This window comes from Phyllobates terribilis, unplaced genomic scaffold (assembly GCF_046119375.1).
Source record: "Phyllobates terribilis strain yellow unplaced genomic scaffold, ASM4611937v1 Scaffold_2__4_contigs__length_985480577, whole genome shotgun sequence".
NCBI lineage: Eukaryota > Metazoa > Chordata > Amphibia > Anura > Dendrobatidae > Phyllobates > Phyllobates terribilis.
Genome location: NW_027362762.1, coordinates 733,666,854 through 733,691,952, shown reverse-complemented (window position 1 = coordinate 733,691,952; position 25,099 = coordinate 733,666,854). Strand labels below are relative to the sequence as shown.

The window sequence follows — 25,099 nt, the reverse complement described above, 5'->3', positions numbered from 1 at the left end:
TACCTTTCTAACCGCACATTTAGCGTCTCCCACTCCCACTTCACCTCCTAACCCATCCCCCTCTCTATTGGAGTCCCTCAAGGCTCTGTCCTAGGACCTCTACTCTTCTCAATCTATACCCTTGGCCTGGGACAGCTCATAAAATCCTATGGCTTCCAGTACCATCTGTACGCTGATGACACCCAGATCTACCTCTCTGGCCCAGACGTCACCTCTCTGCTGTCCATAATCCCAGCATGTCTATCAGCCATATCCTCCTTCTTCTCCTCCCGCTACCTCAAGCTCAATGTGGACAAAACTGAACTCATTATCTTTCCCCCATCTCGCATATCTTCCCCACCTGATCTATCTATCACAATAAACGACATCACTCTTTCCGCTGTACCGACAATCCTCTGCCTCGGAGTAACCCTTGACTCTGCCCTGTCCTTCAAACCCCACACCCAAGCTCTCGCCACCTCCTGTCGCCTCCAGATCAAAAACATTTCCAGAATCCGCCCTTTCCTCAACACTAACTCTACTAAACTGCTTGTGCATGCCCTCATCATCTCCTGCCTCGACTATTGCAACATCCTCCTCTGTGGCCTCCCTGCTAACACTCTCGCACCTCTCCAGTCCATCCTCAACTCTGCTGCACGACTTGTTCATCTCTCGCCTCGCTACTCCTCTGCTACCCCCCTTTGCAAATCGCTTCACTGGCTCCCAATTGCCCAGCGTATCCAGTTCAAACTACTAACACTGACCTACAAAGCCATCCATAACCTCTCTCCTCCGTACATCTCTGAAATAATCTCCCGATATATTCCCTCATGTAACCTCCGGTCCTCCCACGACCTCCTTCTCTCCTCCACACTTATCCGTTCCTCACGCAATCGCCTCCAAGATTTCTACCGAATATCCCCCATCCTATGGAATTCTGTGCCTCAACACGTCCGATTATCCACCACACCTGGATCCTTCAGACGGAACCTGAAAACCCATCTCTTCAAGAAAGCCTACAGCCTGCAATGACCCCGCTGCCTCCTCAACAACACCGAAGCTACTGCAACCCCCAACCTACTGTCTCCTCCCCACTCCTGTAGAATGTAAGCCCGCAAGGGCAGGGTCCTCTCCCCCCCCGTACCAGTCTATCTTTGTTAGTTTGTTTACTGTAGTGATATTCTTATTTTGTATGTAACCCCCTTATGTACAGCGCCATGGAATCAATGGCGCTATATAAATTATTAATAATAATAATAATTCCCTTCAACCCCTTAACAACATGTGCCCCAAAAATGGAGACGCTACAAGTCTTGGAAAATGGCAAAAAAAAAAATTCTCACTTAAATAAAGAAACCTATACATGTTTGGTATCTACGAACTCGTAATGACCTGGAGAATCATAAAGCCTGGTCAAATTTAGCATTTAATGAACATGGTAAAAAAACAAACAAACTGGAATTGCACTTTTTTTTTTTTGAAATTTCACCGCACTTGTAATTTTTTTTTCCCGTTTTCCAGTACACGATATGATAAAACCAATGGTGTAATTCAAAAGTACAACTCGTCTCGCAAAAAATAAGCCCTCACATGGCCATATGGACCAAAAAATAAAAAAGTTATGGCTCTGGGAAGAAGGGGAGCAAAAAATGAAAAATGGCCCCGGGATGAAGGGGTTAAAGTATGTTTTTGACTTTGATGTTTGAGTCAAACATACCTGGTTGAAATCATACAGCTGGTCTCTGATGCAGGTTACCTGTGGATTGGATCGCATGGATCAGCTGTCAATGTCCCTTTTTAAGCCCACATTCACACGTTCAGTATTTGGTCAGTATTTTCCCTCAGTATTTGTAAGCCAAAACCAGGAGCAGGTGATAAATACTGAAGTGGTGACGTGTTTCTATTATACTTTTCCTCTGATTGTTCCTCTCCTGGTTTTGGCTTACAAATACTGAGAAAAATACTGACCAAATACTGATAGTGCGGCCTTAGCCTAATCCGCATTTTTTTCCTCCCATACATGGAATATGCTGCATTTTAGAAGTTAAAAAAAAATCTGTAACTAAGTTTTTATTTTGTGTTTCTGAAAACCCAATTGACTGTTGCAGCATTCTCTGTTGAAAGGTGGCAAATAATGCTGTAACAGTGGCCCTCTGAAATCCTCCACATTAAGACTACAAATTCACTTCCAGCAAGCTTCCATTTGACTGGGAAATCGCACTTATTGTGCTCTTGTCACTTTTTTCAGATTGATGTGCTTTTTTTGGCTCAGAAACCCCACTATTGCTGCACAGCCTGTATTAATCAAAGGCATAAAAAACTTGCTGAAAACCACAGTTCTTTTAGAAGTGTTTCTTTTTTTTATATGGATTTTTCAGCTATGTCTAACTGAACATAACTATACGGTGTGTGAAGGCACATTACCTGCATTGGTATTAAGTTTTATTTCTACATCTTTTCTGTCCTGTTTATTCTTTTTATTTTCTACCACATCAGACACATCAGCAGCCATTAGCTGTACAGATGCTCTCCGGTGCTTTTCCAGAAGCGTTTTATGAACTTTTTAAGTTGAAAATTTGTGTGGAAAAAGAGAGAAACTGTTTATGTACGGTACATGGTTTTAGTTTGTACTTATTTTATTTTTTTTGTTTCATCTTTACAGTTTTCATCAGTATTTGACAAACCAAAAACCATAATGCGCGAGTACAAGCTCGTGGTCCTTGGTTCTGGAGGAGTCGGGAAATCTGCATTGGTAAGAAAAGTCCAGATTCATAACATTCTGCTCCGCTTCTATTTATACCATGCTGTCCACGGATCAGACTGCATGTACAACGCGACCTGTTCTCTTTATGAAGAACTTGACAGCTGCTAGATGCTGCCTGATCCACAAGCAGCATGTATCAGACACTAGCTGCAGGATGTCATCCATATACAAGTGCTTCTCACTAAATTAGAATATCATCAAAAAGTTAGTTTATTTCAGTTCTTCAATATAAAAAGTGAAACTCATATATTATATAGAGACATTTCAAACAGAGTGATCTATTTCAAGTGTTTATTTCTGTTAATGTTGATGATTTATGGCTTACAGCCAATGAAAACATAAGTCATTATCTCAGTAAATTCGAATAATTAACAAAAAACATGTGCAAAGGCTTCCTAAGCGGTTAAAAGGTCCCTTAGTCTGTTTCAGTAGGCTCCACAATCATGGGGAAGTTTGTGGACTTCACATATGTCCAGAAGGCAGTCATTGACACTCCACAAGGAGGGTAAGTCACAAAAGGTCATTGCTAAAGAAGCTGGCTGTTCAGAGTGCCATATCCAAACATATTAATGGAAAGTTGAGTGGAAGGAAAAAGTGTGGTAAAAAAAGCTGCACAAGCAACCGGGATAACCGCAGCCTTGAAAGGATTGTTATGAAAAGGCCATTCAAAAATTTGGGGGAGATTCACAAGGAGTGGACCGCTGCTGGAGTCATTGCTTCAAGAGCCATCACACACAGATGTATCCAGGACATGGGCTACAAGTGTCACATTCCTAGTGTCAAACCACTCATGATGGTCTGGGGAGCCATGTCATCTGCTTGTCTAGGGCCACTGTGTATTATCAAAGTCAGCGCAGCCGTCTACCAGGGAATGTTAGAGCACTTCATGCGTCCCTCTGCCGACAAGCTTTTTGGAGATGGAAATGTCATTCTCCAGCAGGACTTGGCACCTGTCCACGCTGCCAAAAGTACCAATACCTGGTTTAAAAACAACAGTATCCCTGTGCTTGATTGGCCAGCAAACTCGCCTGACCTTAACCCCATAGAGAATCTATGGGGTATTGTCATGAGGAAGATGAGAGACACCAGACCCAACAATGCAGATGAGCTGAAGGCTGCTATCAAAGCAACCTGGCTTCCATAACACCTCAGCAGTGCCACAAGCTGATCGCCTCCATGCCAGGCCCATTGATGCAGTAATTGATGCAAAAGAAGCCACAACCAAGTATTGAGTGCATTTACTGAGCATACATTTCAGTAGACCAACATTTCGGATTTTGAAAACCTTTTTCAAGCTGTTATAAAGTATTCTAATTTACTGAGATAATGACTTGTGTTTTCATTGGCTGTAAGCCATAATCATCAACATTAACAGAAATAAACACAGTGAAGACAGAATATTAGATTACTGAGGTAGGAAATGGCAGTTGGTTTTTATAATACTCTATGTAGAAGGAATGATCTCTGGCTCTAGCTCCTCTGTTCTTCTCAGAATATTATCAGTAGTAACTGTCATCTCCTATTTCACTGAATACAGAATTTATTTTCAAAAATCTGAATTCATGAGTCCTGGCGGAGAAATAAGCAAATTTCCCTAATGAGATATATTACAAAGTTTCTTATTTTCATGTGTATTATTGATTTCTAAACTTAAAATGATGGTTACTCTTTAAGGGTATCCTACCATTTTGTATCACGTAGAAATGCATGTCTCCATGGCAACATACTGCAAACAAGACTTGTGTAGTCTGATCCCGCAGGCACAAACTTTCATATTTAACTTTTAGTTTACTATAAAAAAAACAAGTGTCTAAAGGGAACCTGTCAGCACAGAATGACTGTTCAAACCAAGTATAGACGCTTGGTGCTTCACGATGTGGAATTCATTTAAATATACATTCCCACCTGCTTATTTTTTCTGGATCTCTTCCCTTCTCTGGCTTTATGAAGCCAGAGCTGTAAATCAAATAAGTGGGTGGTGGGAAGGTGCAGTTAAATCATTGGGTACGCCGTGAAGCACCGCTTCGCGGCAGGACTTAGTTTGAACAGTCATTCTGTGCTGATAGTCCCTTTAACCCATTCCTAGTTACCCTTGTTTGATGGCGAGCCCCCTAGTTTTCAGTGACATTTTCTTACATTGCTGTATTTAATTAGAAAAGAAATAAACCATAACAAGTACAGCACAGATTCATCTCAGCTAAAAGCCTAGATCTGGAATAGAACAGAAATTTATAGGACATTTCCTAACTTTCCCAAATTCTTCTGAAAACATTTACAGCACATTCTGCATTGTACTACTGTACCAATTTATTATATTTTTTGAGTCTGTCCATTTTATTCAGACTCCACAGCCCTGTATGTGTGTGTAGATGTATATACATAGATAATACCAAAAATAACCACTTTTTTCTATATGCTAGTATAAGTGACAATATCTATGTATAATTCCAAATGGCTCTGAAATGCAATTTTTTTCTAAATATTGCAATATAAATTTGCCTGTTTTTTTTGTTGTTTTTTTCCCCTCCTCCTCCTCTAATAATTCAACAGTACAAGTGACAAGTTAAGAAATGTTGTAATTTATCTTATTACAGAAAAATGCCTCTTTCAAACGTATCAGTCTACCCTATCCCCCACACACACATACTGCTCAAATTTTGACCACTTAAAGACAGGGCAATGCTTAGTTTTTGCGCTTTTTTTTTGTATTTTCTTCCCCTTCTTTCAAGAGACCTAACTAGATGTAGACCATTTGCTGCTAGTTCTCCTGGAACTACAGTCCCACTTTTTCTCTTCACTGAGGGATCATATTACAGCTGCTGCCTATAGAAGGCTGTGGGGGAGTGAGGAGAAGCTGGAAGGAGACTAGAATGCACAAACTTCTGAGGTTTGTAGTGGTTAGAGGGGAAAACTGGTGGAAAAGCAGAACACATGTCATATAATGGCCATTTATGTTGTTCATGTACACACGTGACACACAGTTACATTTGAGGCCCTTTCAGGCATGATTAAGGAATGAAGTGCCTCCAGTATGGCCTCCCCAGAGAGGTAATGAGACCCAAGTACATGATACCTTCCTATTAATATGTGAAACCTGAGAATGATCAGAACAAACGAGGCAGTAGAGGAGCATTATCGTCTTCTGTGCTTCTGTTTGGACAAGTTCATCAAACATTATGTGGGATTAAAGGTTATTTCTGTGCAGCTTGTACAGATGGGCGGCTATATACTCGCTGCTTGCTTGCATCAGGTGATGGAACATGTTCTTCCACTTTGCTATAGTGCTTACACCTGAGCTAAGTGTAGATGTTATAGAGCAAGCATTGTGTGCCAGCTTCTGTGAGTTGTTTGGGTTGGTAACCTGCTCCTGCCATCAGCTTATTGTGATTGCTCTCATTTCAATAACTTCTGCTTCTTATCATTTTTCACACATTCAAAATATATACAGCTGTGTGTGTATATATAAACCTAATCTCGTTTTCTGAACATAAATTCTCCTTTAATAGGTTGTTTTTCCTCTATCTTCATCAGCTCGCCCCACACTCCCCAGCCTCCTGACTTCATGCTTTCTGAAAGCTTTGCACTCCTCATGATTGACAATTTTTAAAGGGAACCTATCACCAGGTTTTTCCCATATAAAGTAGGACCAACACCTGTAAGTCCTATGAGACAGCATTCTAGAATGCTGTATGTATGCCCCCAATGCGCTTTCCATAAAACAAAAAATTGCTTTTATTATACTCACCTATGGAGGGTCCGATCTGATGAGTGTCGCTGGTCTTCATCTGGCACCTCGTCTGTTCTTGCTTCGTGTGGATGATGCGTTTTACATCGTCCACACAGTGTCTCCGGCATCACCCTCTTGCAAAGTTGAACTTCTCTGTCCTGCTTAGAGCAGAGCAAAGTAGTGTAGTGTGCATGCTCCAGCGCTCTTTGGCCTTTCCCCGTGCAAGCGCATTACAGTACTTGTCTCTGTCCTCAATAAGGCAGAGAGAAGTGCGCTTCTGCAGGAGCGCGATGCCGTGAACAGTGTGGATGATGTCTAACGTTTCATCCACACGAAGCTAGAAGAGTGGAGGCGCCAGATCAAGAACAGCGACATTGGACCGGACCGCCCCTCCCCGTAGATCAGAATATTAAAAGCTACACTCCAAGTAGATCAAACTTCTGTGAAATCAAGCTGTCCACTTAGGATGCAACACTGATTGACAATCAATTTCACATGCTGTTGTGCAAATGGAATAGACAATAGATGGAAATTATTGGCAATTATCAAGACACCCTCAATAGTGGTTCTGCAGGTGGGGACCACAGACCACATCTCCGTACCAATGCTTTCTGGCTGATGTTTTGGTCACTTTGAATGTTGGTTGTGCTTTCACACTCGTGATAGCATGAGACGGACTCTACAACCCACAGATGTTGCTCAGGTAGTGCAGCTTATTCAGGATGGCACATCAATGCGAGCTGTGGCAAGAAGGTTTGCTGTGTCTGTCAGCATAGTGTCCAGAGGCTGGAGGCGCTGCCAGGAGACAGGCCAGTACACCAGGAGATGTGGAGGGGGCCGTAGGAGGGCAACAGCCCAGCAGCAGGACCGCTACCTTCGCCTTTGTGCAAGGAGGAACAGGAGGAGCACTGCCAGAGCCCTGCAAAATGACCTCCAGCATGCCACAAATGTGCATGTGTCTGCACAAACTGTTAGAAACCGACTCCATGAGGGAGGTATGAGGGCCCGACGTCCACCGATGGGGGTGGTGCTCACAGCCCAACACCGTTCAGGACGCTTGGCATTTGCTACAGAACACCAGGATTGGCAGTAGCCACTGGCGCCCTATGCTCTTCACAGATGAAAGCAGGTTCACAACTGAGCACATGTGACAGACGTGACAGAGTCTGGAGACGCCGTGGAGAGCAATCTACTGCCTGCAACATCCTTCAGCATGACCGGTTTGTCAGTGGGTCAGTAATGGTGTGGGGTGGCATTTCTTTGGAGGGCCGCACAGCCATCCATGTGCTCGCCAGAGGTAGCCTGACTGCCACTAGGTACAGAGATGAGATCCTCAGACCCCTTGTGAGACCATATGCTGGTGCGGTTGGCCCTAGGTTCCTCCTAATGCAGGACAATGCCAGACCTCATGTGGCTGGAGTGTGTCAGCAGTTACTGCAAGATGAAGGCATTGAAGCGATGGACTGGCCCGCCCGTTCCCCAGACCTGAATCCCATTGAGCACATCTGGGACATCATGTCTCGCTCCATCCACCAACGTCACGTTGCACCACAGACTGTCCAGGAGTTGGCGGATGCTTTATTCCAGGTCTGGGAGGAGATCCCACAGGAGACCATCCGCAACCTCATCAGAAGCATGACCAGGCGTTGTAGGGAGGTCATACAGACACGTGGAGGTCACACACAATACTGAGCCTCATTTTGACTTGTTTTAAGGACATTACATCAAAGTTGGATCAGCCTGTAGTGTGTTTTTCCACTTTAATTTTGGGGGTGACTCCAAATCCAGGCCTCCATTGGTTAATAAATTTGATTTCCATTGATGATTTTTGTGTGATTTTTGTTGTCAGCACATTCAACTTTGTACAGAACAAAGTATTCAATGAGAATATTTCAGTCATTCAGATCTAGGATGTGTTATTTGAGTGTTCCCTTTATTTTTTGAGCAGTGTATTTTTTTTTTTATGGAGAGCGCATTGGGGACATAAATACAGCATTCTAGAATGCTGTCACAGAGGGTGGACTGGTGCTGGCCTACATTATATGGGAAAAACTTAGTGACAGGCTCCCTTTAAACCAGTGGCACCACTGCACGCTCTCCCATGCCTCAAGCAGAAGCTGCTTGTCCTATCCAGCCATCTTCAAAGCAGCACTTGCAGTTTGTAAGTGGGTGCGCTCCTTGCCTAAGAAACTGGACAACAGTCTTTTTTTTTTTTCTTTTTTTTTTTTTTTTTGAATCTGCATATGGATGAGCTTGCCTAATATGTTACTGGTGTAATTAGCATAACATATTTGCCCCTGAAAGATCCTCTGCTTGTTAGAGGTGCTCTGTAAATGTGAAAAAAGCAAAGGAATAAAGGTACATACATCAGATGGATATCCAAACCCAGGAAAGGACAAGTGTGTAATGTATACGGTGGTCTCTTGACTTGCCCTCGATGTGTAGAAGAAAAATTGGTGTATTTTTTTCATTTATTTACCAGTTTTGTACCATTGTTTTACTTATTTTTTGTAGACCGTGCAGTTCGTGCAAGGAATTTTTGTGGAAAAATATGACCCCACCATAGAAGATTCCTACAGAAAGGTAAACTCAGAATTGATACAACTTAGATCAAATGTTTGTGTGAGCACCATGAGAATGTCAGAAGGATAGTCCGAGCAGAATAAAACTGTTATACTATTGGGTACCAGTTACACCCACTTACCATTAGGGTAAGGCCAAACAGAGCTGCCTTTAAAGGGAGCCTGGCAGCTGATACATGTTGCTCAGACCATGGGCATCATGTATCAGCCACTGGTTGTAGTAACCCAGCGATGTATGTTTGTCTCTAAATTGCTACAGCGTTTCAGAGAAAAACACTTTTAATAGCTGCCGGGCACCGAGCCGTGCTATTGACTAGTCATACAGGCGGGTCCCTGGCGGCTTCTCCCCGCCCGCTGACAGTGACTGACAAGCCTCTGCAGCATTTCAGAGACAAACCTACATGGCTGGGGTACTACAGCCAGTGACTGATACATGCTGCCGTGGTCTGGGCAGCATGTATCAGCTACCAGGTTCCCTTTAACTGCTGCAGTTTTGTCATTGGTTAACGGGAGTCTGTGTGAATGATGCACCTCTACTGTTTATATGGTCATGCAATCTGTTGCTCTTTAACTGTAAAATCGCTGATTTAATTAATACATAAATGAGGCTTTAGTGATGTGGGTGTGTCAAGGCCCTTTTCAGGCCTGTGCCTCCATGGCTGTATTCCCTACCCACCCCACCATCCTCTGTGTGACTGACATCGCACATCTGTCAGGCAAGCAGAGGAAGGTGGATCTGGGTAGGGATAGAACAAGGGAGGCAGCGGCTTTGGAAGTGCTTTGACTATGCCCAAAGCTCTTAATTCTCATTTGAATATAAATAGCAATATTTTTTGCGGAGCAACGGATTGCATCAGTAAAGGTATTGATGTTACATTTCATAGAGCAACATGACCATATATAATGGGTGGATTATGGGTGGGTGGATTATGAATTGCAATGGAACTATATAGGTCTATGTAAGAAGGTGGAAAAATCAGGCCCACTTTGTTTTGACACGAGAATCTCCGAATCCATTTTTAATAACATCCCTATTAAAGTAAGACCTTAAGATGCCAATTGAAACAAGTTAGCGGGTGTTTCTCAGAGTGTATGATAACGTGTATGTTTCATAGTGGTAAATAACTTTTATGTTTTACTCTTAGCAAGTGGAGGTAGAAGGACAGCAATGTATGCTTGAAATTCTCGATACAGCCGGAACTGTAAGTGACTTGTAATGTTACACGTTTATTTTACAATTGCTTTTAATTTTGATATTTGCATAACAAATACATTGATAATTAGGCTATATTCACCCTTTTAGGGAAGCTCACCAGGTTTTTGTCACCTAATTGGAGATGAGCACAAAGACCATGATTCCAATGATGTATCACTAACAAGGCTTTTTTCTGTAGTTTGGATTAAAATCCTTATTTCATCGATATTCATGAGATCTGTTTAACCCTGCCCTCACCACTGATTGGCAGCTTCCTGCCTATGCACAGTGTTATCAGAAAGCTCCCAATCAGTGGTGTGGGCAAGTTTATATAGAGCTCAGCATTCACAGAACTGCTAGATCTGCAGCAGATAAAACGGGGCTTTTGTCAAAACTACAGCAAGTGGCCCAGTAAGCGACACATCACTGGAACCTGGGTCTCTGCCCCTACATCATGTTGCTCTCAGAAGGGGTAGCAAGAACTTGTTGATGGACCCCTATAAAATGCCACTCTAGTATTTTTTCCCTTTAAGTATCATGTGTGTCGGGAAGGTAGTATACTCACCGGTCGCCATCTTCTCCCGGTTTCAGCTCCGTTCCTGTACCACGTGACTGCATTTGTATCCTGCTGAATCGGTGTTTGCTGTGTAGAGCGGAGGTCACTTTTTTCAATGTAGAGTGAGGCTAGAGTACCTCGTTCTGTGGCTCATAGACATGGAGTAACCACTGCTCCACACAGTGATCCAGCAGGTTACAGATGTGCTGCCGGAACGGTCCGCAGTGCCGCTGAACCTGGGAGAAGACGGCAGCAGTGAGTATGGTACTACCTTCATCACACTTACACACATGATGCCCAGCAAAGGGGCAAATAAAATACCACTCTAATTTATATATTTTAAGTTTTGTTGCAGGTTTTTTTACACGTAAATTTGAATAGGGTTTGTAAAAATCTATTTACATGCTGCAGAACCAACCTTATAGATATGCAGATCTTCATCTATAGAAAATTCTGCCGCAGGTATTCACATCACCTTCCCATAGTCACCGTCGCCACCTGCAGTCCAGAGATGATAGCAAGTGTAACATTAATCCGCAGTCAAAACTTAAATTGAACTAGATGATCTGAAGCACTAGGTGTTTTCACCATTTTTCTAATATAAAATAGCATGTGAAGATGCTTGTCTTATTTAACATGATTTTTTTTTTTTGTCGTTGTTTTAGGAACAGTTCACGGCTATGAGAGATTTGTATATGAAGAATGGTCAGGGATTTGCACTAGTATACTCTATCACAGCACAGTCCACGTTTAACGACTTGCAAGACTTGAGGGAGCAGATTTTGCGAGTTAAAGACACAGAAGATGTAAGTCCGAAATGGGTTTTAATGACTAATGTGCTAGTTATGCATCAAGAAACCATTGTTCCTTTGCACAGATGGCATTATAGGGTTATTCCCTTGTTCTTGTATGGGTAAAGTGCAAAGTGTCTGTAAAAAACAGATTTTACAATTTTTGTTAAACATCCTCTTAGTTCAGAAGAAAGGAGGGGGTTTTACATTTTATTGTTCCATACCTAGGTTATCGGCCACCTGCAATCTAGCTGCAGTGGCCAAACTTGCAGTGCTTACAATCTTCAATAGAGCTTGTAAGTACTGCACTGAGTGCATCATAGAGCGCACAGATCGGGCCAGCGACTCAATTATACTACTGGTCTGAATTGTGTCAGATCAGCAGGAATGCACCGCTCCGACCAAGCAAGAAGCTGAGAAAACTACTTTTAAAAAGAATTTAGTCGGAGAATCAAAGGCAACTTAAAGGGGTTTCCAGGCTTAAGACAAAAGTCTGCAGATTGAAAGGCCTATAATTAGACACTGTATGCTTGACAAAAGAATATTCATAAAAGGTATTTACCCACAGTAACAGTCCTGCCCGTGCCTTGGCTGTGATCCCTACCGATCACAGCCCAGGCCGGACTGATACAATGGGTAAATACCTTTTATGAATATTCTGTCAAGCATACCCTACCTAATTATAGGCCTTTCGAGGGATGACTATGGACAATACTCATGATTAACATATTTTATTATATGCCACTTCACATGTGTACGTGTCCAAATTCATGGGCAACGTTTTTCTATTGATTTTTGACTTTTCATAATTAATTTTTTCATGAGTAGTTATATATAACATTTTTTGTTTTATATGGCTATATTTGAGCATATGTAATATAAACCTAGGTCTGTTTGATATTACCAACTTAATTGTATCCTGACCCAACCCTCGACCTAAACGCCTTGGGATCTACGCCCTGATTTTTAAATGTACCCCATTATATCTTTTTGTAAATATAATCATATGTATTATATTTTTGTACTTTTAATTATATGCTTTAATAAAAGCTAAAACCTTTTAGCAACATAGACTCTGGGTCTCCCTATTTTACATGTAATGCTGATATATGGGTGCATTATAATAGGATGTGGAGCTGTTGTCTCTTCCAAATGATATGAGTAATTGTATTGTTGTGCTCAGCAGTACACTATGAAGCTGCAGCCGGCTCTTATCTGTAACTCGCAGCATCTCCTTAGTTATTGCAGCATCTTGTGGGTTGGATCTGAACCATTCTGTGCTGGGGATTGTGGCCGAGCTTTACTGGGGAGGTTGGGAACTTGCTGCCTGGAGTTGTCTTCTTTTTTTTTTTTTTATTCACTTTTTTAGAGAAGTTGGCTAATTTACTTACAATGTGTGCAGTCAGGACATGGAAATTATCGTGCATGTCTTCATTCATTCATGTTATTTTCAAAATATTAAAAAAAAAAATAAACACATTTCATAATATAATCCATGACTTAGTGATGGGTAAAATTAAAAATCAGCACTGGCTCCCTCATTACAAACACTGTTTTACTGTGAAAGGTTGTGGCTTGGAATCTTCAGGAAATAAGTTCTAGTATGTTTCTGTCCTCTTTTCTCCCAACTAATACATATCTTTTTCTCCATATTCCAGGTTCCCATGATATTAGTGGGAAATAAATGTGATTTGGAAGATGAGCGGGTAGTTGGCAAAGAGCAGGGACAAAATTTAGCCAGACAGTGGAATAACTGTGCCTTTTTAGAATCTTCTGCAAAGTCTAAAATCAACGTAAATGAGGTGAGTAACGCTTTCATTTAATATGGAAAGTCTTGTATAGTAATGACTATTTCTCAGTGACCAAATAACTGCGATTCCTGAATATTATCTGGTGTGGAAGAGGCAGTAGGAATTATAGACCAGGGTCATTCAAGGCATTTCCGCCAAACCTGATTTCGACAGGGTCAGTTAAGGTTTTTGTCCAATCATAGTTACATATGATGAAGATAGACCTAGGTCCATCAAGTTCAACCTTCCTCCCCCAATTGTATTTTTTGTCACTAATTTTAACTATAACTCACAATGTAATGTATACTGAGGAAATCATCCAGCCCTTTATTAAAAGCTGTTCTAGTGTCTGCCATCACTACCTCTTGTGATAGAGCAGTCAGACTGTGGAAAGCCTTAACTGTAAAGAGCCCTTTCCTATTCAGCTGCTGGATTTACCTTTCTTCCACTTGTAATGATTCCCCCCTGGTCCTTAGGATTGTCCACCCAAGGCAAATGTCGGGACGTGTTGAGAAATGGACATGTTGCATTTCAACGTGTGTACCTTAGTTTCCGCTGGAGAGAAGCCATGGGCAGGGTTGTCTGGCAGCAGCTTTTTGTCCCTGTCTCGATGGAGATAAACATTCACACCTAGGGCTCATTCAGATGTCTGTGCAAACCGGTCAAAGCTCAGACTAGCTGTGGGTCTCCCAACTGGAGCGTGACGGCTTCATATAATTGTTTGGCTATCACACTGGGGTTAGGAGACCTGTGCACAGTCCATGATCGGGCAGAGATCCACGGACGTCTGCATGAGCCCTTAGGCAAGTGAAAATTGCATGTTTATGGTGCAGTGGGGTAAAATGGCTTGTTCAGCCCACACCCATTAGCTATGGTGGTTTTCATTTTCACACATGCCACTCCTACATGCTAAAATAGCACAGGGTCTATTAGATCACATTGAAGTCTATAGTCTCTGATCATCATTTATTTCCACAATAGAAATGTTGTGCAAGGGTGTACATTGCCTTCATTTGCTTCTTAAATGCAAAATTAGGCAACTTGACATTTTCAACCAGTCTCCACAAATGTTAGACAATGTGTAGCAGCTGAATGGTACAAGTCCTTTATCTAGGGGAGTGCTGTGAAAGTGTCTGTATTATGTGGACACAGGAGAAAGCAAGTGCTACATTTATAAATACAATGTCCCTTTTACCAGGCAGTGAATGTCTCAATAGCAGAGTTGTTGTTTTTTTGCCATATATTCAACCCCACAATTGTTTTTTGGGTTTAATATTCTTCAGCTTTTTTATATATAGATGGTGAAAGGCGGGGGAGTTGGCAGAAGGGTGGTCAGGTCACTGTTAGCAGCTTCACAGCTTTCAAAGCCTGAAAGGAAAAAAAAGATTAAAAAGACACATGTACTCTGCATTTTTTTTTTCTGTTGCTGCTCATATGTTGATTATTTTTCACATTGGTGTATGATAGGGTTTTTTCTCTCCTTTAAAGTCATTGCAATGTTTGCTTCAAGGGAAGGCTGACCCATAGATGCACTCGGCAATTACATAAACTCACTTGGGAGTTTCCTTGGGTGGAGGCAAATCTGATTGCAGCAACCAGTGAACTTAAAGTCGTCAACTGTAGATTTGTTGCTTTAGATTTTTCAACTTTATACAATTACTTTGTGTTCATCATTATTTTACTACTTTTATCTTTGCAGTTTTCTATCAAACATTACTGCACAGAGAGAATTCACAATAATGCTAATCTTCTATGTATGTGAGGGTCATGTGTTTCTTGATATCTGCTTATTTGCATTCTGCAGTCTTTTGATCTTCACAATGAAAGTATTGTCTACTACTGACATTATTATATTAAGGGGGTTCAAAGCCTGCCCTTCCTCCCTCCACCCTCCAATCCGCTTATAGCATCTCCAGCAGAGGCCGGATGTAAACCGGCTCTGGAGTGGCACATCACAGCTCTGTGCAGCTTAGTGGCCCCTCCATGGCTACTGCAGATCCGCTCTTATTCCAACGTTGGCAAGACTGATCACCTTGTGGGTCTTTGTGGACATCTCAGATTTCACACCAGAAATCGTATAAATTATTAAATGGATCCCTTGGACCTGATGAGGCTGCTACACTTACTTTGAAAAATGTGATTATTGAGCCATTCTGACACATTTTTGAAAATGTCTCTGCTTAATATTAAAATGAGCATTTTATGAGAAGCTGGAATATATAAAATACTCATTTTAATCTAAGGTCTATACGGCCATTCTTTACTTTTAACAATTAGAACACCAGCCCCACAGGGTAGAAGATCTATTTAATAAAGTATGCCGTTTCTATTGTGAAACCTGGGACAGAACTGCCTAAAACTAATATTCAGATTGTGTTGTCCTTGTTGATAAAGTGTCATCTTCTGTTTCAGATCTTTTATGACTTGGTCAGACAGATAAATAGGAAAACACCAGTGGAAAAGAAAAAACCTAAAAAGAAATCATCGTGTCTGCTGCTCTAGATATGTGTCCAGCAGCAGGTCTGAGCCAGGTGAGCTGTCTATGGATTTACTTTTCTCTTTAATTATCTGCGAACGCCTTGTGGTAAGAGCCTCTTTCTAACTTGAGGACAGACTTTTCTTTAAGGGAAGCGATCATCAGAAAATTACCTATTGTGTAATCAGGTCTATGTGGTTTATATGTATATTTTAAAATTTATTTTTTTTTGTAAATTTCACCTTTAAAACGCAAAATTAGAAATATTGAATTTCCCCACTGACCACTAGGTCTATTTTAGACTCCTACTTCCTGTTCTTTCAGGAACAGTTGTAAGGAGGGCTCCATGTTATTAACAGCTGATAACACCGGATCCACCAATCAGAATAGGCGAGGTCACAGCTGACCTGCTCCCCCTCCCGTCACAATGACCATTGGACAGGCTCCTTAGCTGCTTCAATACAAAATAAAGATGACCACCTTGGTCAGAACCCCACCCTATGTGCAATTGGGGTTTCCTGAAGTTAAGGTCTAAAAACAAAATAAGAAATCTCTTTTTAAATCTAGATTGTGATATGGGAAAAATGAAACCGAAAAAATTGATTTTTAAACAATAGATAATTTTCTGATGACACATTCCCTTTAAAGGGGTATTCCCATCTCCAAGATCCTATCCCAATATGTAGTAGGTGTAATAGTAATAATATTAGCAAATACCTCCTATTAGAAATGTAATATAGTATTTTTGGTTCGCTATACCACTTACCTTATGTGCAGGCATTGCAGGACCTTAGGTATCCATGGTTACAACCACTAGCAGCTAGCTAACTGTCACTTTATTAGTGGACGTAACCATGGACACCCAAGGTCCTGCAATGCCTGCACATGAGGAAAGAGACATAGTCAATCAAAAAAACTGTAAAACATATCTAATTGGAGGTATTTTCTAATATTATTATACCTACTATATATTGGGATAGGATCTTGGAGATGGGAATACCCATATTGAGGCACGTCTCTGTTCACTCATGTACACGGAGCTACCCTCATGTATCAAATATTTCAGTCGCTTTCTACAGCAAGAAAAGCACAGCGTGCAGCACTATTCTCGCTGTTTAACACGACAAACCTCTACAGGCATGATTAGTAGTCGGTGGAGGCCAGAGCTCACTTGCACAGCTACATGGCATGGGATATAAATGAAAGCCATGGTGAAAGTGTTAAAGGGAATCTGTCACCACCTTTGATCTAAACTAAACTATTAATATGGGCATACAGGTTATAGACTGTTGCAAAATGTCCTCCCTGTATGCCTCATATCAGATGCCTTGTTGTGGATAAAGCCTCTTTTATCACTTTATATAAATGACCTTTTCCAGGTTCTGGGGAGAATGCTGCCTGGAAGATAACAGGAGACATGAACTTTGTCTTCTTGCAAACACAATTTTTGCAGCTCTCTGAGCTCTGCTGTATTGTAACAATAGTGTAACCCTGTCTGCCTGTGAGCTGGAAGCTGAGAGGAACCTGCAGATGTGTCAGGTATAATCACACACACAGCTCTGCAGTGAGATCAGGAGAGCAGAGAGCGGCCATTACACATCACACTGGGAACTACCCCTTCATATAAAATATGAAGCATGTAGGAATCACTCTTCAGCCGTCTATAGCCCATATTAATATTTTAGATAGGTCAAATGTGGTGACAGATTCCCTTTAACCGGTTCAGGACCGCCCACTGTACATAAACGTCGGCGCTGCCCGGGCTCTGTGCAGCGCCGACGTTTAAAAACGGTGGGTGGTCCCGCAGCGCTCAGGACCCCCAGGGTTCTGCTAGCGCTGCGGTACCGGTTCAGAGCGATAGCTCTGACATGTGGCATCATGGGGACCTGAATGGATCAGGTCCCCATGATGTTAACCTGTTCCTATCTTCTAGATGCCGCGATCCATAGCGATCGCGGCATTTAAAAGATAGTAACAGCTGGTGGTCGGCGATCGGGACCCCCCACATACCTCAGGAGCGGCGGGGATCCCGGTGCTGTGACCTCTGACATCATTGAGACCTGATTGGCTCAGGTCTCGATGATGTCAGAGTCACACCAGCCAATCAGAGAGATCACCAGGGAAGTTTGTTTTAGCAACAAACTTTCCCGGGCGATCTGCCTGATAAATACACTGTTTCTCCTCCGATCTCAGTGAGAGAGCAGAGGACAAACAGTGTGACAAGAGCTGTCAGCCTTGCCACTGTGAAAGTAAAAAAAATAAAATAAAAAAGAAAGTAAGAGTTAGGGTTAGTGAGTCTGTCAGATCAGTCCTGTCAGATCGATCAGTCCTGTCAGATCGATCAGTCCTGTCAGATCGATCAGTCCTGTCAGATCGATCAGTCCTGTCAGATCGATCAGTCCTGTCAGATCGATCAGTCCTGTCAGATCGATCAGTCCTGTCAGATCGATCAGTCCTGTCAGATCGATCAGTCCTGTCAGATCGATCAGTCCAGTCAAAAAATCTAAAAATAAAATGGCCCGTCAGACTTATACCGCAGAGGAGGTGTATGCCCTGCTGTGTTCTGACACTGATGACAGTGCAATCTCAGATGGAGATGTGGATTTTGAGGGCTTTAGTAGCGGCGACACTGAGAGCTCAGAAATGAGCAGTGATTCTGTTCCATCCTCAAGCCCAAGGACCAGTACAGCAATAGGGGCAAATAGCGCTACTGGAGAAACGTCTCCAAATCAGGGAACACTGCCCAGTACAAGCGCTGTCCCTGCTACTAGTGAATTGGCGCACGCCTGTGTACAAGGGGCTTTGCCACATGATCTAGCATTTCCCAGATGGGAGGCTTCGGATTCGGCTGCTCCATTCAGCCCTGATTTCAACGCCATTCCTGGTATAAATGTGGAGGTGGAAGATTTTGGACCAATTCATTTTTTTAATTTGTTTTTTACAGACAGCTTGCTAGAGCATATTGTCGTGCAAACACATTTATATGCGTCCCAATTCATAAGCCAGAATCCCCGATCTTACTATGCTAGGGCAAATTTATGGACACCAACTAATGTCCCGGAAATAAAAAAATTTTTAGGACTTACATTTGCCATGGGGCTTGTTAAAAAACCGAGCATTCGATCCTACTGGTCCAACCACCCTGTTCAAGCCACCCCTATGTTTTCAGTCATTCTGCCTAGGACCCGTTATGAAATGCTCATGCGGTTTTGGCATTTTAACGACAATAGTCAATGCCTGCCCAGAAATGCCCCAGAACATGACAGGTTATATAAAATTAGACCCATCATTGAAAATTTGTCAGAAAAATTCTTAAGCCTCTACACCCCAACACAAAATATTTCTATAGATGAGTCCCTTGTAAAATTCAAAGGAAGACTGCACCTCAAGCAATTTATCCCATCTAAAAGGGCAAGGTTTGGAATAAAGCTCTATAAAATGTGCGAAAGTTCAACCGGATACACATCCGCTTTTCGCATATATGAGGGGAAAGATAGCCAACTAAACCCACCAGGATGCCCTACTTATCTGGGGACATCTGCAAAAATTGTTTGGGAGCTGATAAGTCCATTTTTTCAAAAAGGCTACAATCTATATGTGGACAATTATTACACCAGCATACCCATATTTAAAAGTCTGGTTGAACACAACATCGGGGCGTGTGGGACCATCCGTAAAAACCGTCAGGGGTTTCCACAACCATTGGTCAACCAAAAGTTCCAAAAGGGGCAGTCAGGGGCTGTACGCAACGGAGAGCTGCTTGCCCTGAAATATAGGGATAAGAGGGATATTTTTGTCCTCAGCTCGATCCACACAGATGCCACAAGGGCCACTGTAGAACTAGGATCCACCACTCCAAAGCAAAAACCTGTGTCAGTCATTGACTACAACAAACACATGGGGGGTGTGGACCTTGCAGACCAGGTTCTACAGCCATACCAGGTATCAAGAAAGTCCTATACCTGGTATAAAAAGTTGGTTATCTATTTGTTTCAGGTGGCCACATACAATTCTTTTGTGTTGTACAAAAAAGCAGGAAATTCAGATCCTTTTCTTGATTATCAAGAAAAGGTAATTGAAAATCTTGTTTTTCAAAGTGTTAGCCCCGCTCATCCATTAGAATCTGAGGATGTGAAAAGACTCACTGAGCGACATTTTATTGCACTTATTCCAGCAACGGAAACAAGAAGGAACCCCCAGAAAAGATGTCGTGTATGTACTAAGAGAGGAATGAGGCGTGATACCCGCTACTATTGCCCACAATGCCCATCATTGCCAGCCTTATGCGTCACTGACTGCTTTAAAATCTACCACACAGAACCACGTTTTTAAACTGTAAAAATGTATCCCAATTTGTCATTCAAACATTTGGTTCATTTAGTGAATGACACATTCGAGTAGAGCTCACTTAATTTCCAGGGGGGGTTCTCCAGAATCTAAACCTTCCATTGCGTGCTTGTTTCTGGAAATCATCCATCGAGTTAAAATGGTCACTAAACCCATAGATGAATTCCCAGAGGGGTGTCATTTCCAAAATGGGGTCACTTCAGGGGGGATTCTTTAGCTCTGGTACTCTGAAAAGTGCCAGAACAGCATAATCCCCCCTGAAGTGACCCCATTATGGAAATGACACCTCTGTGGGAATTCATCTATGGGTTTAGTGACCATTTACCTACTTATTTTCCCACCACTAGATTAATTTATACAGAGGAGTAGATTGTAAAATTCGGTCACTTGTTGTGGGTTTCCTCTGTTTAGGCACCTCAGGGGCTCTCCAAATGCAACATGGCGTCAAATTTCCATTCCAAAAGTCAAATGGCGCTCCTTACCTTCCGAGCCATGCCGTGCGCCCAAACAGTGGCTTTGCACCACATATGGGGTATCAGCGTGCTCAGGAGAAATTGCACAACACATTTTGGGGTCCATTTTTTCTGGCTGCCCTTGTGCAAATTAAAAATTTGAGGCTAAAGTAGAAGTTTTGTGAAAAAAAGTTAAATGTTCATTGTTTTCTTCCACATTCCAAAAATTCCTGTGAAGCACCTGAAGGGTTAATAAACTTCTTGAATGTGGTTTTGAGTACCTTGAGGGGTGCAGTTTTTAGAATGGTGTCACTTTTGGGTATTTTCTGTCATAAAGGCTCCTCAAAGTCATTTCAAATAAGATGTGGTCCCTAAAAAAATGTTTTTGTAAATTTTGTTGTAAAAATGAGAAATCGCTGGTCAACTTTTAACCCTTATAGCTTCCTAACAGAAAAAAATTTTGGTTCCAAAATTGTGCTGATGTGAAGTAGACATGTGGGAAATGTTATTCATAAACTATTTTGTGTGACATATCTCTCTGATTAAAGGGCATGAAAATTCAAAGTTTGAAAATTGCAAAATTTTCAAAATTTTCGCCAAATTTCCGATTTTTTCACAAATAAACGCAAGTGATATCGAAGAAATTTTACCACTATCATGAAGTACAATATGTCACAAAAAAACAGTCTTCTCAGAATCAGGGGGATCCGTTGAAGTGTTCCAGAGTAATTACCTCATAAAGTGACAGTGGTCAGAATTGAAAAAATTGGCCCGGTCACGAAGGCAAAAACAGGCTCTGGCGCGAAGTGGTTAAGAGTCTTAACAGCACATTCTCTGATATCACCGTTGCTTTCTAGTAATCACAGGGCAGCAATAAAAAATGGCCAGTTTCTGCAGACAAGGAACGATGATTACTTGCTGTACCACATTACAGCTGCAGTGAAGGATGGGACTGGCTTGCTCCTCAGCACAACTGTGTCAACCAGAGCTACTACTTACCCCTGCTTATTTCACTGCTGCTCTTGTAATAATACAATATAATTTTTACAGTCTTTGTAGTGTTTGAACAAGTCGTTTTTTTTTTTTTTTTCCGTATAAAATGAAAATATGTAGGGCAAGTTCCTATGGGAACTTCTGATATGTTTGCCGTATAAGCCATAGGGCCCTATAGTCCCACTGATTAAAAAAACGTCCTTTTGTCAACCGACGGTCTCTGTATACTAGTTGTTGTGTGTATTTTTTTTGTTTGTTTTTTTTTTTTTATTAAATAATATAAATATATACTTTTTGCAAGCCTTAGACCAGGGGTCTCTAACACGCGGCCAGAGGGCCGCATGCGGCCCCAGAGGCTTCTTAATGCGGCCCGCAGGCACCGTAGCCCCTGTAATGATTGCAGCCTGGTCCTGAGGGCCGCCGAAGTCAGTGATTCTTTTCAGTTGAATGTTCTACAAGTTATGGACCAGCATGGGCCATTACTACAAGATGGGGACCAGGACGGGCACATTGCTACAAGATGGGGACCAGGATGGGCACATTATTACCAGATGGGGACCAGGATGGGCACATTACTACAAGATGGGGATCGGGATGGGCACATTACTACAAGATGGGGACCAGGATGGGCACATTATTACCAGATGGGGACCGGGATGGGCACATTACTACAAGATGGGGACCAGGATGGGCACATTACTACAAGATGGGGATCGGGATGGGCACATTACTACAAGATGGGGACCGGGACGGGCACATTACTACAAGATGGGGACCGGGACGGGCACATTACTACAAGATGGGGACCGGGATGGGCACATTACTACAAGATGGGGACCGGGATGGGCACATTACTACAAGATGGGGACCGGGATGGGCACATTACTACAAGATGGGGACCGGGACGGGCACATTGCTACAAGATGGGGACCGGGACGGGCACATTACTACAAGATGGGGACCGGGACGGGCACATTACTGCAAGATGGGGACCGGGACGGGCACATTACTACAAGATGGGGACCGGGACGGGCACATTACTGCAAGATGGGGACCGGGACGGGCACATTACTGCAAGATGGGGACCGGGACGGGCACATTACTGCAAGATGGGGACCGGGACGGGCACATTACTGCAAGATGGGGACCGGGACGGGCACATTATTGCAAGATGGGGACCGGGACGGGCACATTATTACAAGATGGGGACCGGGACGGGCACATTATTACAAGATGGGGACCGGGATGGGCACATTACTGCAAGATGGGGACCGGGACGGGCACATTACTACAAGATGGGGACCGGGATGGGCACATTATTACAAGATGGGGACCGGGATGGGCACATTACTACAAGATGGGGACCGGGATGGGCACATTATTACAAGATGGGGACCGGGATGGGGGACATTACTACAAGATGGGGACAAGGATGGGGGCATTACTACAAGATGGGGACATTGCTATAAGAAGTTGGTCAGAATTACTATATGGTGCTAATTGTAAGGAAAAAAAATCACTGTATGTGGCCAGTTAGGGGACACAAAAAGGAAATTAAAATTTTAAAAGCTGTAAAACTGTAAACTTGTAAAAACTTTAAAACTGTACCATAGTCCATAAAAAGAATGCCATTTAAAAGAATAAAATAAAAAAAACCATGTTCAAAAAATGATCCAAAAGGTGTATAGAAAAAACAATATGGTATCATTAAAAATTTATATCATCCTACAAAGAATGCGGCCCTTCAAATTCACATTTTTTCTATGTGTGGCCCATATACTTAGCCGACTTTGAGACCCCTGCCTTAGACAATATGTACAACTATGTTCCAACATAGTGACGTTTATTGAAGCCTTCTGTCGGAAAATATTTGTGACATACTGTGTATCTCTAATGGAGCAGGGATGATAAATAATCAGAGAAATAAGTTGGTCTGAAATTATATAACTACTGATACTCCCGGCACAATAGTAGTTGTTCCGCTACTTTACACTGCGCGCAGTTGTACTATTTGCAACTTACGATATTTTTTTCTCTTTTTCTCTCTCCTTTCTCCATTGTAGACTATAGGAATGAAGAACTGTTGCCTGGTTGGAAAGTGCCAGCATTCCAAATTGTAAAAAAGAGATATCCAATCCTAAGTTAACATATCTGAAGAGGCTCCTTCTGTTTTATATACTGTATCATGTGAAGACGTTAGATCTCCAATACTGTTTGCACAAGGTTCCCTGGCAATGATTTAGCTGTTTCTCTCTGAAAATAAGACACGGTTGTGTCAACTTTTGCAATAGTGGCGCTCACAGATGTGAAATAAACATACTTGACTCGATTCTGAATGATTATGAGAGCATGAATGCATTTCATATGTTAAATATTGCTAGTTTAATGACTTAAATGATTTTCATATTGACGTCCTCCAACTCCTCTCCCCAGCCATGCCTGTGTCAAGCACTAAAAATGTAGCCATTTCTAGTTTTCCTTTATAAATATATATAGAGAGATATATATCCCCTTTAATGAACTCAATGGGGCTAATACCTTTTTGAGTCACGGTGACTTCATTTTATATTTAAAACTTCTGGGTTTATTATAACTTTCATCTTGCCATTATATTATAATTATGAAACCATTTTGTGCATAATGCTTTTTGGGGGAGGGTTGGGTGGGGTCTTTTATAGGAAAACTGGGATACTGATTTCTATGGATTTCAAAGCTGAAATATATAATATACTAAAACAACTCTAATATTGCTTCTTGTGTTTTACTGTCACAAATTAAATTACAGCTTTTATGAATGATTAAATTTTAGTAAATTTTCATTATCTTGATTGTGTGTTTTTGTTTCACCCTCCTGTGCCACCACCGTTACTCTTAAAGGGGTTGTCCAGTCTTAAGCTGCTAGTCTGTAGTCCCTGTGTGAATCTTGTGAATCTTCACAAAGCGCGCACTGCGAGGATTCTCCGGGAACAGAGATATATGCATACTCCCAGTCACATTTCAACCAATTGTTAACAGCCTTGCTTAATACACTTGCATTGAGTGAGGCCGCTCCCATCTAGTCGGGTTCTGGCTGGGAGCATGCATATCTCACACTTGCAGTCACATGACCACCACTCCCAACACTGGAGAATCCTGACAGCGTGCAATGCGCGCAATGTGAGGGTTCACAAATCTGCAGTCACGTAGAATGACTTCAGACTTGTAGTTTAAGGCCACCATGCACATTAGATGGCTATAAAACAAATGATGGCTGTCCAGCCGGCAGCCATCTCGGCCAAATCTCTCATACATATGCACTCGCTCCTGTGGTCTCCATGAGCGAGCTGCCAGGAGACATCTCTGGTGACTGCTCATCTCCAGGAGACAATACAATCATCAGTCTAAAATCAGACATGGATTGGATCCTTTAAAGAAGTTGTCTACTTCTTGGCCAACACCTTCTCCTAC

The 25,099-nt window shown here is 42.2% G+C and overlaps 1 protein-coding gene across 2 annotated transcripts in view; it reads left to right on the top strand.

Moving 5' to 3' along the window:
• RAP1A (RAP1A, member of RAS oncogene family) overlaps positions 1–24,289 on the top strand; it is a 53,527-nt gene extending 29,238 nt beyond the window's left edge. For both annotated transcript variants that reach the window (XM_073667194.1, XM_073667193.1), the window contains 7 exons: positions 2,642–2,731; positions 8,985–9,053; positions 10,198–10,254; positions 11,469–11,609; positions 13,253–13,396; positions 15,797–15,915; positions 23,716–24,289. In XM_073667194.1, coding sequence (XP_073523295.1) covers positions 2,675–2,731; positions 8,985–9,053; positions 10,198–10,254; positions 11,469–11,609; positions 13,253–13,396; positions 15,797–15,886 — 558 coding nt within the window. In that variant the 5' untranslated portion in view covers positions 2,642–2,674 and the 3' untranslated portion in view covers positions 15,887–15,915; positions 23,716–24,289. The remainder of the gene's footprint in view (positions 1–2,641; positions 2,732–8,984; positions 9,054–10,197; positions 10,255–11,468; positions 11,610–13,252; positions 13,397–15,796; positions 15,916–23,715) is intronic.
• The last annotated feature ends 810 nt before the right edge of the window (positions 24,290–25,099 follow it).